At 34.6% G+C, this 17741-nt stretch overlaps 1 protein-coding gene across 1 annotated transcript in view; it reads left to right on the forward strand.

Annotated features, from left to right (window-relative positions):
* The first annotated feature begins 4846 nt into the window (after window positions 1–4846).
* LOC145679077 (E3 SUMO-protein ligase ZBED1-like) overlaps window positions 4847–17741 on the forward strand; it is a 28256-nt gene continuing 15361 nt past the window's right edge. The window contains exon 1 of the mRNA XM_081749673.1: window positions 4847–5100. Coding sequence (XP_081605799.1) covers window positions 4847–5100 — 254 coding nt within the window. The remainder of the gene's footprint in view (window positions 5101–17741) is intronic.

Raw genomic sequence — 17741 nt, forward strand, 5'->3', positions numbered from 1 at the left:
GGATATAGGTCTTCTAACTGCATGCCAACACGCCCACTTCTAAGAATCATCTCAAAAATAAGGTTAACCATTAGAGTAAGTAAGTGCTCATTAGTGCCATTAATATTAACGTTAATACCTCCATCGTACGGCCCTTGGAGTAATAATATGACTTTAACAACTTTATACATCAGGCTCACCTTATTAAAATTAGCCAAATGAACATGATAACACCACGCGAACATAATGCGCAATGTGGATGTCCCCTGACGTGCCCAAGTTAGTTACTTTTTTTTTTGCAACTATTGTTTATCTGTTATTTATTGCTAGTCTGCAGAGTAGTCCTTACATTAATATGCCATTGTCCTTGATAATCATTGCGTACAGTATTTACAAGCAGTTTGTTATCACTGTTAGAAGATATCAAAAAACAACAGATAAAATCTACCACTTAACGGTTCATATTTTTCTTTTACAGTACATCAACGATTGATAATAATAATAATAATAATAATAATAATAATAATAATAATAATAATAATAATAATAATAATAATAATAATAATAATAATAATAATAATAATAATAATAATAATAAGACTATTCCAGCATAAAAGTTATCAATTGCATCACACTGGCAACAAGCGACGCATATTTTAACTTCATAAAAATTCGTTTCTCACGGTTTTCTGGAGAACTACATATGATAACATCTTCATTATGTCAAGTTGTTTATCTCAGTGTGATATATGTCTTACCTCTGGACAATATCATAGTAAAACAAAAATTAAATATTAGGAGTACATCGTACTTTTGGACTACATCTCATTAACCATGGGAAGATTGAGTAGTGTATACTTTAGGATGTAAGTTTCAGCTTAACTTGCATCATACATTCTTAGGATTACAAAAAGGAAATTTGTTCGTTTGCATTTGAACAAAATTCTTAGGATTACAAAAAGAAAAAAATATTTTTTCCGAATTTCGGAATTTTTCCGAATTACGGAATTTCCCCGATTTTACTTTCCGGATTCCGGAAAGTAAAAATTCCGGAATTGGCCATCCCTAATTGAGATTGAAAGTTGTTTATTTATTGTATTCCTTAAACTTCAGCTCCCGGCACGAATAAGCAATCCAAAGAATTACTTGCAGACCCGAGTAAGCAGTAGAAGTATGAAACAATAACGTTAGAGGCTTATGCTAGTGATGGTATAAAGCAGTGATCCGCAACCGGGTTATATGCCGGTTAGGCTAAAGGAGACGGTGAGTATGAGAAATGAATGAAGAAAGTGGGAGGAAACGGGATAACCCCGAGAAAACCCACGAGCACGGTGTTTGTCCACCACAAAGTCCACACGGCGCGAGCTGGGATCGAACCAGGGACCGCAAGCACCGGAGGTGAAGCTCTACCACTGAGCCACCGCGCCCCCATTTAGTAATTTAGTAATTTATGTTGTGCCGCGAGGAGCAAAAGGTTGCGGATCACTGGTGAAAATAACTCGCAACAACTAATCAGTTTTAATGTCAAGGAACGAAAGGAAAACAAACAAGATTGAAAATTGCTTGAAACAAAATAGATTGAAGAACTAATAATAATATATGTGGATTTTACATCTTTGGGTATACATTGTCGCTGGATAAAGGTTTGTTGAACGTTACAGCTTTCGACCCGGGTGCTCAACGGTTTGAGTACATCGGGCCAGTTGTGGAGCTGGGCATCAATTTAGGGGAAAAAATGAAAATACAGCGGCGTTTGGAAGCTTCAGATTTTACAAATGTGTTAACTTTTTTTCACTAAAATTAGATACCAAAAAAATAAGTTTTCTAGTCGGAAATACACAGTAATAAGTAGTTGTAATATAAATTCAAAATTTTATTGCTTTTCCATTTATATGGAAATTTTGAGAATATCCTTGTGGCCCGTGCACTAGGATTTGGGCATGTCTGGCTTATCATTAAATTAAATGTCTCTGTTGTATTAAGCGTAGTTCGGGACATGTATAAGGGATCAAAGAATTTAAGAAAGGCTATCAACCTCGTGCCTATATATTAAAGAAAGCTGACGGAACAGTTCTCACGGACACAGATAGCATCTTAAATAGATGGAAAGATTTCTTTGACGAATTGCTTAACACGCAGCCAAAAACTAATGTGCATGGAGAAAGGGAAATACACACCGCAGAACCATATATCCCAGAACCTAGCCGAATAGAAGTAGAAATCGCTATAAAGAAATTAAAGAAACACAATCTCCGGGTGTAGAGGAAATTCCGTCTGAGCTATTTTTAGCTGGAGGCGAAAAGTTGTGGAACAAGATACACAAACTCATTCTCCTTAACTGGAACAAGGAAGAATTGCCACGAGAATGGAAAGAATCAATCATTGTTCCAATTCACAAGAAAGGCGACAAACCCGACTGTAACAATTATCGAGGCATTTCTCTTCTGTCAACATCCTATAAAATCCTCTCAAACATTCTATTAGCAAGATTGACCCCATACGCAGATTAAATTATTGGAGATTATCAGTGCAGATTTAGACGAAATCGATCAACTATCGACCAAATATTTATCATTCGCCAAATTCTCGAAAAAAAAGTGGGAATACAATACCCCGGCACATCAACTCTTTATTGATTTTAGAAAGGCTGACGACTGGGTTAGGAGAGAAACATTGCACAACATTCTTACAGAATTTGGAATACCAAAGAAGCTAATTAGATTAATTAAGATATGTTTAAATGAATCCCAAAGTAAAGTACGGATAGGAAAATTTTTGTACACGAGCTTTCACGTCGAGAATGGCCTGAAACAAGGAGATGTGTAGTCGCCCTTATTATTCAACTTTGTCCTGAAATACGCTATAAGGAAAATCAAAGATAGCAACCAGGGCCTAGAGTTGAATGGGATTCAACAGGTTATGGCGTATGCTGATGATGTAAATTTAATAGGGGATGATAGGAGAACAATAGAAAGAAATGCAGAGGTCTTATTAAACCCTTGTAGGGACATGGGTTGGAAGTAAATGTAGAGAAAACTACATGGAAGAAGGAAAAATACGTGGAAGTTCGTCGGAATCGTAATACGGCAAATTATGGATGCGTTAAAATATCAAATAATACTTTTGATAAAGTGGATACTTTCAAATACCTGGGATCAATATTAACAGGCGAAAACCATATTCACGAAGAAATTAAATGTCGACTAAAAGCAGAGAATTCGTGTTATTATTCAGTACAATATATCCTGTCGTCGCGAATTCTATCGAGGAATTTGAAGCTTAAAATATATAAAACGATAATCATGCCTGTTGTTCTGTATGGTTGTGAAACATGGTCGCTGCTCGGAAGAAAGAACATAGATTGAAAGTATTTGAGAACAAAATCCTAAGACGAATATTCCAAGAGAAACGCGAATGGGGAATGGCGGAAACTTCATAACGAGGAAGTACATAATTTATACGGTTTACCCAACATTCTTACGGTCATCAAGTATAGGAGGCTCAGGTGGGCAGGTCATGTAGCCAGGATGGAAGAAAATAGGAACGTTTTCAAAATCTTAACTGGAAGACCAACCGGAAAACGACCATTAGGAAGACCTAGGCGCAGATGGGAGGACAATATTAAGATGGATCTCTCAGAGATTGGAATACAAAGTAGAAACTGGATGCAGTTAGCTAAGGATAGAAGTCAGTGGAGAGCTTTTATGAACGCGGCATTGAACCTCCGGGTTCCATAGGCCATAGAGTTAGTTAGTTATATGTATTTCCGTAATCACGAACTCGTCTTTAGAAAAGATGTCCTCGATTGGGTAAATAAAAATCTGGTAACCCTACCACTAGATATTTTTTTTTCCGCATGAAATGAAAACAAGTTGTTTAATATATTCAATCTAGGAGCTTACATATCGATTGAAAGAGAAATGTAGAGTCATATCAATATAGTTAACAGCAGACGGAACGTTCAGTCGCCAAGTAACGAGATAAGACAAATAAGAAACAAACTTTACTAGCAAATTTCAGCGTGAGAAATTGTCTACGAATAAAAAGATGTTTGTCATATATTGTAGTATTTCACGATTTTTTTTTTATTTGCAATGATTTGACGATGAATTTCACGTAAATTGGTTTTCCTTATCATGTGAACGCCTAAAGAAATTCTTTCACACAGAAGGAAGCAATGGTCCCAAAATGTTGCCATGTTATACTTCCGAAGGCTTCGAACCAAGGAAAGTCACATGACACACACTGCTAATAGAAAGAAGATAAGATGTTAACATATTTTTATCTTTTTCTCTCTATAAATGTCCACAATACGTGAATAAAATTACAAATAAAACGGAGATTTTATTTTGTCAGAAGTGTGGGAAAGAACTAAAGTTATTGTTTATTACCACACTTCGGTGGGAAATTTAAAAATTGCCTATCGCCCCCAAACTTTGCAAGAATTTAAATTAATGAATTTTGGTACAACTTGTTTTGTTATCTTTCAATGAAAGTATAAGAGTTTGCTTTCCCATGGGACGGTTCTCTATCGGGAATTTACCTTGAAGAGTTTCTTACCAGAACATTATGTGAAATTTGCGCCAGACTGGATCACACGACGTCTTGAAAACACCCTGTTCTCACGTTTAGGGAATATATATGAATTGGAAGAAAAAGTTTAACTCAATCGTGCAGCTAATTTTGACCAATTATAAAGAGCAGGCTCTTGGTTAGAGTTGAAAGAACAGTAGTTCTAATAGTGTATACTCGCTTTGACATGTATAGTTGCGTCCGCGGCAAAGTGTCGACTAGTCGTTGATTTGTTCTCGACAAAAACACGAATTTTCAATGCTGAAGATTTAATTTGGTTACTGGCATAGTCGTAATGGGTCGATCTGAAGTGTGGAAATATTTTAAAAAAACACATAATGGTGCCCAATGTAAATATTGTGGAAGAGTGATGAGAAGCGGAAGTAGTACAGGAGGTTTGTGGCATCATGTAAATAGCAAACACCCAACAATCCCGACAGCTCGTGGAGAGCAAGAGGAAAGTAATAATACCGATGAACCTGGACCAACTGCAATCCCAGGACCATCATCTACCAATCTACAAGAAAATCAACAAGAAGACAGTTTGAGGTAAGAATTTCATTTTCTAGTAGGCCTTAGTATACTCATGTCCAAAATGATTGTCGTGAAAGAATATAATTTGATAATGATTTTGCAGGGTACTTTTAATACTGATACTATGTGTATAATCGAGAATTGTAGATTTGTGGTAAATTTCATAGGAAAAGAATTATAAAAACGAAAATTAGAATGAGAAAACAAAATGTTATAACGATAACCCTTTTTTGGTTTCGTTTTTAGTACTGATTCTAATATTACATTATCTTATCGAGCCACAATGAATAAACTAAATTGACATAATATACAAATGTCGTTTATTCTTATATTCTTTTTATATAATAATCTTCGCGATCCTTTTAGAAAATAGTATGGATTGAGTATAGCCCGCTCCCCCCAGTGATTTTTAACGAATCATAGTGATTCTAACGATTCATATTAGTTCATAATGAATCGGAATCGCATGTTATAAAGATTTAAGATGTAAATCTTGTGGTAAGGTAGATTTAGTATAATTAGTAGTAGTAGTAGTAGTAGTAGTAGTAGTAGTAGTAGTAGTAGCAGTAGTAGTAGTGGTAGTTAGTACCAATAATAGTAGTAGTAGTGGTAGTTAGTACCAATAATAGTAGTAGTAGTAGTAGGAACGGGTTAGAAGCCCCGCAGGGGTTGGTTGGGTTCTGTTCTCGATATAAGTAGTAGTAGTAGTAATAGTAATAGTAGTAATAGTAATAGTAGTAGCAGTAGTAGTAGTAGTAGTGACTCTTCCAGTTCCGGTGACAAAGAACTGGGGGAGCGGGCTATAGTAGTAGTGGCCGGCGTATATTGCGCCGAGTCAGCAAAAATTTTTGTGACGTCATAGGTCAAAGGTCAATGACCTTGGCCCGGGGTCAATGACCTAGGGGTACCTAGGACCACCCCCTCTAAATTTTGGCAGGGGTACCTTGGCCCACCCCCTAAATTTTGGCAGGGGTACATAGGACCACCCCGCTTAAATTTTGGAAATTGCCAAATTTAAAAATTGGGTATGGTAGCCTAGGACCATAGTATGTACCTCTATCAGTATTGGGGGTCTATGTCGTTCCCTTTCATGGGTAAAAAATTGCCAAAAAGTCAAATTTCGGGGTTTTTTGACCTAATTTATCCCCTTGGATGAGGTGTTATTATCCTATATAGTTATATGGGCGTATACAGGGGTTCATTACCTTTCATAAGACATGGGTACATTAATGCACCCCTTGAAAAATTTGGGAGGGGTACCTTGGCCCGCCCCTTAAATTTTGGAAATTGCCCAATTTAAACATTGGGTATTTTAGTACTGGACCCTAATATGTATCATGATAAATTTGGATGGTCCACCTCGTTCCCTTCTAGGGGTACAAAATTGCCAAAATATAAACGTAAGCAATACGTAGTACCACGTGTTTGGTTTTTGGTCGATTTTATCCCCTTGGATGAGGTCCTATTACCTTATATGGTTATATGGTCATGTATAGGGGTCCATTACCTTTCATAAGATATGGGTATATTTGTGCACTCCTTTAAAAATTTGGGAGGGGTACTTTGGCCCACCCCTTAAATTTTGGAAATTGCTCATTTTATATATTTGGTATTATAGTACTGGACCCTAACATGTATTATAATAAATTTGGGTGGTCCACTTCGTTCCCTTTTAGGGGTACAAAATTGCCAAAATATAAACGTAAGCAATACGTTGTACCACGTGTTTGGTTTCGACCCAAGTTATCCCCTTGGATGAGGTCCTATTACCTTATATGGTTATATGGTCATGTATAGGGGTCCATTCCCTTTCATAACATATGGGTATATTGGTGCACCCCTTTAAAAATTTGGGAGGGGTACATTGGCCCACCCCTTAAATTTTAGAAATTGACCATTTTACATATTTGGTATAATAGTATAGGACCCTAATATATATATATATATTACTATAAATTTGGGTGGTCCACCTCGTTCCCTTTCATGGGTACGAAATTGCCAAATTGTTAGTACAACCACGTGTTTCGTTTTTGACCTAATTTATTCCCTTGGATGAGGTCCTATTACCTTATATGGTTATATGGTCATGTATAGGGGTCTATTACCTATCATAAGACATAGGTACATTTGTGCACCCCTTTAAATTTTTGGGAGGGGTACCTTGGCCCACCCCTTTAATTTTGGAAATTACCCATTTAATATATTTGGTATTATAGTATAGGACCCTAATAGAGATTACTATAAATTTGGTTGGTCCACCTCGTTCCCTTCTAGGGGTACAAAATTGCCAAAATATAAACGTAAGCAATACGTTATACCACGTGTTTGGTTTTTGGTCGATTTTATCCCCTTTGATGAGGTGTTATTATCCTATATAGTTATATGGGCGTATACAGGGGTCCATTACCTTTCATAAGACATGGGTATATTAATGCACCCCTTGAAAAATTTGGGAGGGGTACCTTGGCCCACCCCTTAAATTTTGGAAATTGTCCAATTTAAACATTTGGTATTATAGTACTGGACCCTAACATGTATTATGATAAATTTGGGTGGTCCACCTCGTTCCCTTCTAGGGGTACAAAATTGTCAAAATATAAACGTAAGCAATACGTAGTACCACGTGTTTGGTTTTTTTTTTTGTCGATTTTATTTCCTTTGATGAGGTGTTATTATCCTATATAGTTATATGGTCATGTATAGGGGTCCATTACATTTCATAAGATATGGGTATGTTTGTGCACTCCTTTAAAAATTTGGGAGGGGTACTTTGGCCCACCCCTTAAATTTTGGAAATTGCCCAATTTAAACATTTGGTATTATAGTACTGGACCCTAACATGTATTATGATAAATTTGGGTGGTCCACCTCGTTCCCTTCTAGGGGTACAAAATTGCCAAAATATAAACGTAAGCATTACGTTGTACCACGTGTTTGGTTTTTGACCTAATTTATTCCTTTGGATGAGGTCCTATTACCTTATATGGTAATGTATAGGTGTTCATTCCCTATCATAAGACATAGGTACATTGATGCACCCCGGGAGGGGATTCGGTATCATAGTACAGGCCTCAACATGTATTATGATAAATTTGGGTGGTCCACATCGTTCTCTTTTAGGGGTACAAAATTGCTAAAATATAAACATAAGCAATATGTTGTACCATGTGTTTGGTTTTTGGCCCAATTTCTCCCCCTTTGATGAGGTTCTATTACCTTATATGGTTATATGGTCATGTATATAGGTTCATTTCCTATCATAAGATATGGGTACGTTGATGCATCCTTTAAAAATTTGGGAGGGGTATCTTGACACATCCACTCGGTTTTAGAAATTGTTTAATATAAGCATTTGGTATCATAGTACAGGTCTTCAATATGTACCACTATAAATTTGGATGGTCCACATCGTTCCCTTTTCATAGGTAAAGAACTACCAAAAATCAAATTTCGGAGGTTATTGACCCCTATTTAGCACGTTATATGGTTTATTACCTTTATATGTTTATGTTCCCTTTTAAATTTGGGAATTATCGAATAACAAAATTCGGTAAACGTTTTCTAGGACCCGTTGGTATTCCTCTTATGGCCAAATATTCAAAATTTAAAGGTTATTGACCGGCTTTATTATTGAATAAGTACAGGATTTATTACTTTTTTCATAAGACACAGGTGTATTTGTGTACCAATCTTAAATTTTGGGAGGGGGTACATTTCTTATTGTCATATCAATAATTGGTAAATGTTCTTTGGGTAAATCATTGTGATCACGTGATCAGTTATTGACCTATGATGGGATTAGGAGTCCAGGACATTGGTACATTGAAACTTTGTAGGATAATTTGAGAATGCGTCATTGGTATTGATTATTACAGCCAAATATAAACGTAAGCAAGACGTTGTACCACGTGATTGACCTTGATGAGGTAGTGTACAGGGATACATAGCTAACCTTATTGAAACTTATGACTCATAGTCTTAAGGGAATACATGCTACAACACTGGCAAAGTTATTGTTGATGCAATTTGATTGGCTGATCACTATCTTTCGTGCAATCTGATTGGTTGATCACTATCTTTCGTGCAATCTGATTGGTTGATGAGTTTTAAATCTTTGCTGTATTCAGTTTTTAAGTTTTGTTTTACATTTAAAAATCTTGTTTTTGTTCAACATTTTGCACTCAATGATAAATATGATCAAAACCGTTTATTTGTTAATCGAATAGTTAAAAACCGGATAAAGTTTGACGGTTAACCGTGAAACGTAAAAATTTTTTAGTTTGAAATTTTTTTTGCTTGAAACATTTTGTTTGAAAATTCTTGCTTTCAAATTTTTTTGTTTGAATTTTTTGTTTGAGAATTTTGTTTGAAATTTTTTTTGACAACTTTCGTTTCAAAATTTTTTGTTTAAAATTTTTTTGTTTGAAATTTTTTTTCGTTTCAAAATTTTGTTTAAAATTTTTGTTTGAAATTTTTTCGTTTCCAAATTTTTTGTTTGAAAAAATTTTTGTTTGAAATTTTTTTTTCAAAATTTTGTTTCAAAATTTTGTTTGAATTTTTTCGTTTGAAATTTTTTGTTTAAAAATTTTTCGTTTGAAATTTTTTCGTTTCAAAATTTTGTTTAAAATTTTTTTCGTTTCAAAATTTTGTTTGGAAAATTTTGTTTGAATTTTTTTCGTTTGAATTTTTTTTCGTTTCAAAATTTTGTTTCAAAGATTTTTGTTTGAAATTTTTGTTTCAAAGTTTGAGTTGACATTTTTAAAAGTTTGTGCACCTATTAGTAAAGAACCGGAACTGTTTAGAACAAAAACCTTTGACAACATTGCGGTGCAATAGTACACGTCAGAACCTGGGGTTGTACTTGAAATGAAAAAACACAATTCATTGAAATGGATCATTTTATTACACTCCACATACATCCATACCAGATAGTGGTTCTGGATATTGTCGATACAATGTATTTTGAACTTCTTGCACTAGTTTGTCTTTAGCATATAATTTTAATTCCAGTTGAAGTCTTTTAAGGTCTAATGCAATATCAATTGGTGGAAACTCAATGGCCATTTGATCACAAATAAACTGTTTATCAATACAGTTATGCACCCACGAACGCTGTTGACAACCATCACAATATCTAGATACATGTTGTACAATATGCATAACACATTTTTCAAAATAGTACTTTTTCAGGAATATACTAGTTTTGTTGCACATTTCCACTGCATGTTTCACACACTAAAATACGCTGATGAATTTGTTCCATTCCATTTGCGTTAGATACACCATGTTGCAAGGGACATGGAATGTACTCTTTTTACGTAACAGCACCATCTTCTCTTCAAGGACTGTACGCAGCACCACTTCATGATTTGAGCCTAATGATTTGACTATGGTCACATTTAGCTCATCATGAAAATAATCGTTCATTTGGTCGATTCGTGCCATTCTTCACAGGTCAGTTGTACACCAAATTGTTCTGCTTTGCCCAATCGAATCACAGGTTCAAATGTTCTAGCACTGATACCAATCATCACATGTTTTGTTTGAAATATATTTATTGGATAATAGCTTGCGAAGATGAACTCTTTATCGTTAGAAGTACACATCTTTCCTCCTGAAAAGCACTTGCTCAAATGATTTCGTGGGATGACAGTGTATTTACTGGTTTATAGTTATTGCTGACGTCATTGGTAAGGAATGTGCTGATTCATGATTTCATCACAGTTGCTGACGTCATGCCGACCAACCACATTCATACAACTACAGCTGACGTCATTGGAAAGAAATGTGCTGATTCATGATTTCATCACAATGGCTGACGAATCTGGCTGTGTACTAAATTCAAGTTGATGACTTCGACCCAAGAATCCTTTGTAACATAAAGATACAGATCCAGTATTTAAGAAACGCAGCAGTTCTTCTTGTTTTGATGCCTCCATGGGTAAATATCTTGCTGGTAAAATTATATTCTTATCATTTTCAAGCTTCACTACGATTCTTACTCCAAACTTTGTAGGGATCATTTGGCTAGCTAAGATTCTATAAGGTACATTCTGTTGTAAATCAGTAATCTTGGTAAATGATTTCATCACATCACGCGTGTTTAGAAACTGCAGACAAGTAGCCATGATGACGTTATCATGAATACTAACTCGAACGATACTTATATATGATGCAAAACTGATGACGTTGCATGATCATGTTCTGACGTGCACCACAATGTTGCCAGATGTTTTTGTTCTAAACAGTTCCGACTAGTGCATACCTGTATTGATAAACAGTTTATTTGTGATCAAATGGACATTGAGTTTCCACCAATTGATATTGCATTAGACCTTAAAAGACTTCAACTGGAATTAAAATTATATGCTAAAGACAACCTAGTGCAAGAAGTTCAAAATACATTGCATCGACAATATCCAGAACCACTATCTGGTATGGATGTATGTGGAGTGTAATAAAATGATCCATTTCAATGAATTGTGTTTTTTCATTTCAAGTACAACCCCAGGTTCTGACGTGTACTATTGCACCACAATGTTGTCAAAGGTTTTTGTTCTAAACAGTTCCGGTTCTTTACTAATAGGTGCACAAACTTTTAAAAATGTCAACTCAAACTTTGAAACAAAAATTTCAAACAAAAATCTTTGAAACAAAATTTTGAAACGAAAAAAAAATTCAAACGAAAAAAATTCAAACAAAATTTTCCAAACAAAATTTTGAAACGAAAAAAATTTTAAACAAAATTTTGAAACGAAAAAATTTCAAACGAAAAATTTTTAAACAAAAAATTTCAAACGAAAAAATTCAAACAAAATTTTGAAACAAAATTTTGAAACAAAAAATTTCAAACAAAAATTTTTTCAAACAAAAAATTTGGAAACGAAAAAATTTCAAACAAAAATTTTAAACAAAATTTTGAAACGAAAAAAAATTTCAAACAAAAAAATTTTAAACAAAAAATTTTGAAACAAAAGTTGTCAAAAAAAATTTCAAACAAAAATTCTCAAACAAAAAATTCAAACAAAAAAAATTTGAAAGCAAGAATTTTCAAACAAAATGTTTCAAGCAAAAAAAATTTCAAACTAAAAAATTTTTACGTTTCACGGTTAACCGTCAAACTTTATCCGGTTTTTAACTATTCGATTAACAAATAAACGGTTTTGATCATATTTATCATTGAGTGCAAAATGTTGAACAAAAACAAGATTTTTAAATGTAAAACAAAACTTAAAAACTGAATACAGCAAAGATTTAAAACTCATCAACCAATCAGATTGCACGAAAGATAGTGATCAACCAATCAGATTGCACGAAAGATAGTGATCAGCCAATCAAATTGCATCAACAATAACTTTGCCAGTGTTGTAGCATGTATTCCCTTAAGACTATGAGTCATAAGTTTCAATAAGGTTAGCTATGTATCCCTGTACACTACCTCATCAAGGTCAATCACGTGGTACAACGTCTTGCTTACGTTTATATTTGGCTGTAATAATCAATACCAATGACGCATTCTCAAATTATCCTACAAAGTTTCAATGTACCAATGTCCTGGACTCCTAATCCCATCATAGGTCAATAACTGATCACGTGATCACAATGATTTACCCAAAGAACATTTACCAATTATTGATATGACAATAAGAAATGTACCCCCTCCCAAAATTTAAGATTGGTACACAAATACACCTGTGTCTTATGAAAAAAGTAATAAATCCTGTACTTATTCAATAATAAAGCCGGTCAATAACCTTTAAATTTTGAATATTTGGCCATAAGAGGAATACCAACGGGTCCTAGAAAACGTTTACCAAATTTTGTTATTCGATAATTCCCAAATTTAAAAGGGAACATAAACATATAAAGGTAATAAACCATATAACGTGCTAAATAGGGGTCAATAACCTCCGAAATTTGATTTTTGGTAGTTCTTTACCTATGAAAAGGGAACGATGTGGACCATCCAAATTTATAGTGGTACATATTGAAGACCTGTACTATGATACCAAATGCTTATATTAAACAATTTCTAAAACCGAGTGGATGTGTCAAGATACCCCTCCCAAATTTTTAAAGGATGCATCAACGTACCCATATCTTATGATAGGAAATGAACCTATATACATGACCATATAACCATATAAGGTAATAGAACCTCATCAAAGGGGGAGAAATTGGGCCAAAAACCAAACACATGGTACAACATATTGCTTATGTTTATATTTTAGCAATTTTGTACCCCTAAAAGAGAACGATGTGGACCACCCAAATTTATCATAATACATGTTGAGGCCTGTACTATGATACCGAATCCCCTCCCGGGGTGCATCAATGTACCTATGTCTTATGATAGGGAATGAACACCTATACATTACCATATAAGGTAATAGGACCTCATCCAAAGGAATAAATTAGGTCAAAAACCAAACACGTGGTACAACGTAATGCTTACGTTTATATTTTGGCAATTTTGTACCCCTAGAAGGGAACGAGGTGGACCACCCAAATTTATCATAATACATGTTAGGGTCCAGTACTATAATACCAAATGTTTAAATTGGGCAATTTCCAAAATTTAAGGGGTGGGCCAAAGTACCCCTCCCAAATTTTTAAAGGAGTGCACAAACATACCCATATCTTATGAAATGTAATGGACCCCTATACATGACCATATAACTATATAGGATAATAACACCTCATCAAAGGAAATAAAATCGACAAAAAAAAAACCAAACACGTGGTACTACGTATTGCTTACGTTTATATTTTGACAATTTTGTACCCCTAGAAGGGAACGAGGTGGACCACCCAAATTTATCATAATACATGTTAGGGTCCAGTACTATAATACCAAATGTTTAAATTGGACAATTTCCAAAATTTAAGGGGTGGGCCAAGGTACCCCTCCCAAATTTTTCAAGGGGTGCATTAATATACCCATGTCTTATGAAAGGTAATGGACCCCTGTATACGCCCATATAACTATATAGGATAATAACACCTCATCAAAGGGGATAAAATCGACCAAAAACCAAACACGTGGTATAACGTATTGCTTACGTTTATATTTTGGCAATTTTGTACCCCTAGAAGGGAACGAGGTGGACCAACCAAATTTATAGTAATCTCTATTAGGGTCCTATACTATAATACCAAATATATTAAATGGGTAATTTCCAAAATTAAAGGGGTGGGCCAAGGTACCCCTCCCAAAAATTTAAAGGGGTGCACAAATGTACCTATGTCTTATGATAGGTAATAGACCCCTATACATGACCATATAACCATATAAGGTAATAGGACCTCATCCAAGGGAATAAATTAGGTCAAAAACGAAACACGTGGTTGTACTAACAATTTGGCAATTTCGTACCCATGAAAGGGAACGAGGTGGACCACCCAAATTTATAGTAATATATATATATATATTAGGGTCCTATACTATTATACCAAATATGTAAAATGGTCAATTTCTAAAATTTAAGGGGTGGGCCAATGTACCCCTCCCAAATTTTTAAAGGGGTGCACCAATATACCCATATGTTATGAAAGGGAATGGACCCCTATACATGACCATATAACCATATAAGGTAATAGGACCTCATCCAAGGGGATAACTTGGGTCGAAACCAAACACGTGGTACAACGTATTGCTTACGTTTATATTTTGGCAATTTTGTACCCCTAAAAGGGAACGAAGTGGACCACCCAAATTTATTATAATACATGTTAGGGTCCAGTACTATAATACCAAATATATAAAATGAGCAATTTCCAAAATTTAAGGGGTGGGCCAAAGTACCCCTCCCAAATTTTTAAAGGAGTGCACAAATATACCCATATCTTATGAAAGGTAATGGACCCCTATACATGACCATATAACCATATAAGGTAATAGGACCTCATCCAAGGGGATAAAATCGACCAAAAACCAAACACGTGGTACTACGTATTGCTTACGTTTATATTTTGGCAATTTTGTACCCCTAGAAGGGAACGAGGTGGACCATCCAAATTTATCATGATACATATTAGGGTCCAGTACTAAAATACCCAATGTTTAAATTGGGCAATTTCCAAAATTTAAGGGGTGGGCCAAGGTACCCCTCCCAAATTTTTCAAGGGGTGCATTAATGTACCCATGTCTTATGAAAGGTAATGAACCCCTGTATACGCCCATATAACTATATAGGATAATAACACCTCATCCAAGGGGATAAATTAGGTCAAAAAACCCCGAAATTTGACTTTTTGGCAATTTTTTACCCATGAAAGGGAACGACATAGACCCCCAATACTGATAGAGGTACATACTATGGTCCTAGGCTACCATACCCAATTTTTAAATTTGGCAATTTCCAAAATTTAAGCGGGGTGGTCCTATGTACCCCTGCCAAAATTTAGGGGGTGGGCCAAGGTACCCCTGCCAAAATTTAGAGGGGGTGGTCCTAGGTACCCCTAGGTCATTGACCCCGGGCCAAGGTCATTGACCTTTGACCTATGACGTCACAAAAATTTTTGCTGACTCGGCGCAATATACGCCGGCCACTACTACTGCTATACACAAGCCAGTAGTATTTATCATGTCTTACCTTGCTTATGTTTTTTTTTTTATAGTAACCTATAAATACAACGTCATGGTGATTTATTTTTTTAAAAAATAAACAACAAAACATACATTGATTTACAATAAGATAGCTTTCTCTCCTTTTTTTCTTCTTTCTAACCTAGCTGGCCAGTGCATATTTACAGAAAGATCACACATTTTGCTCAAAAATAATACAATTAAGAATAGAATACAATATATCGTTGTAATGTTGCTGAATGGACACGAAAGTTTTATTTTCGCTTTATTGTTCTTATTTACTGCTCTTTTGACATAAAATTCTCCACATACCAGTCTTTGCCGATTATACACACACTAACATTATAAGAAATATCGGGCAAATTCGTTATCAAATTATATTCCTACAACATATTTATAGACATGCGACAATAATTTTGGACATGAGTGTACATAATTACGAACAAAATTAACATCCTATTGAATACAAGACACTCCTTACTTTTGTTAGAATAAATTTTAAGAAATAAAGATGTAAGTGAATATTTGCTTTGTCTCGTTGTAATTCTGAGAATATACAAAGTACGTACTGAGTAAAAAAATAAACAAATAAATATAACCCTTCCTGACCAAAGCAAAGCAAAACACATATATTAATAATAAGTTGTATTAAAGTTATGGTAATTAGTGTTTTATATGTGAATTTTCTTGAGGGGGTAAAAGACCAACTGAGTCCTTAACGAATACTTTTTTCGTGAATCATATATAAATCCTTCAAATTCTGATTTGTAAATTATTATTATTATTATTATTATTATTATTATTATTATTATTATTATTATTTTGACATTCAAACGATATTTTTAGAATTTTTAGTAGGATTATTTACACCGGTTTTAATGAGATTTCATCTCTTTTTTGATCTCACCATTTTTGGATCCTACATGATGTCGAATCTACGGATCGTTATAGCTAAACCTAGAATTTCTAGGATGGTGAGTGGAATATTATTCCCAGACTGGGAAAACAGTAATTAAGTTAGTGCTAGGGAAGAGAAACCAGGAAAGGAGAAATTTACCTGGGTTTCCCATATAACTAAATCATTGCCTTTAATGTGTGAGACAACATATCCAAAATATAATACAAGTTATTAGTGAACATGTTTTGCTCTGCTTCAGTCAGAAAGTTTTATTTTATGCAGTTCATATGTGCTGTAGTTACTTACGTGGTTTATTTAGTACTGTAATTTAACTGTTATTCTTCTATATAATAGTATCTTTATTAACCTGCTTTCTATTCTTCTTTATGAAAATACTGTATTACAATATACTATCAAATTTTAGAATAGAAATTAGCAAATATAGGGGTTCTTATTTTTGAATATGAGGTATACGACCGTATGTGCTCGCGTTTAGTCGAGAAACTTAGTCGAGTAGGGTCAGAATCACTCGCTCTAAGTATCATGGGTTCCAATCACACTTCGGGCATGTTTGTTTTCAACTGTCCTCATTTTACTTGTGTGTGTTGTGTTGTAAAAGTTCCGATATAATCCATGAAAAGCATTCAATTGGTTAAAATTGGAACTTTAATGTGATAAGGGTGGTTTCCTTTGAAAAACAAGAATGGTTGTCGTGCATACCTATGGTATGTTCAATCTCTGGTGCCAAGTTCGATTCCTGGCGAGGCCTAACTTTCGATATTGACTCATCATTGTGAAAGAAAATGGTTAGCTAGTTAAATAAAAAGCTAGAGGATTCTCGTCAAGAAAGCCGGTGTTAAGGACGTTCGTTGTTTTCGAGCTGTCCACGCATGGTCCTGGCTAAGGAAAGTTCGCCGTAGGCTCAAACTTTCACAGGTTGTCGAACCAGAAGTTAAGTTTAGATTTTCTATTTATTTATTTATTTATTTATTTTTTTTTTTACTACCTTGGCTTGTAAAGTAATGTTCGTAATAGAAATCACTCATGAATAATGCGTTTATTGAGATTTCTTTCTCACAGTTAAAAGAAATAATTGACCTCTAAATATAAAGTACTCTATGAATACGATATGTATTATGTTATATAAAAGTAATAAACCGAAGACTTGAA

Source organism: Thermobia domestica, chromosome 2 (assembly GCF_964235325.1).
Source record: "Thermobia domestica chromosome 2, izTheDome1.hap1.1, whole genome shotgun sequence".
NCBI lineage: Eukaryota > Metazoa > Arthropoda > Insecta > Zygentoma > Lepismatidae > Thermobia > Thermobia domestica.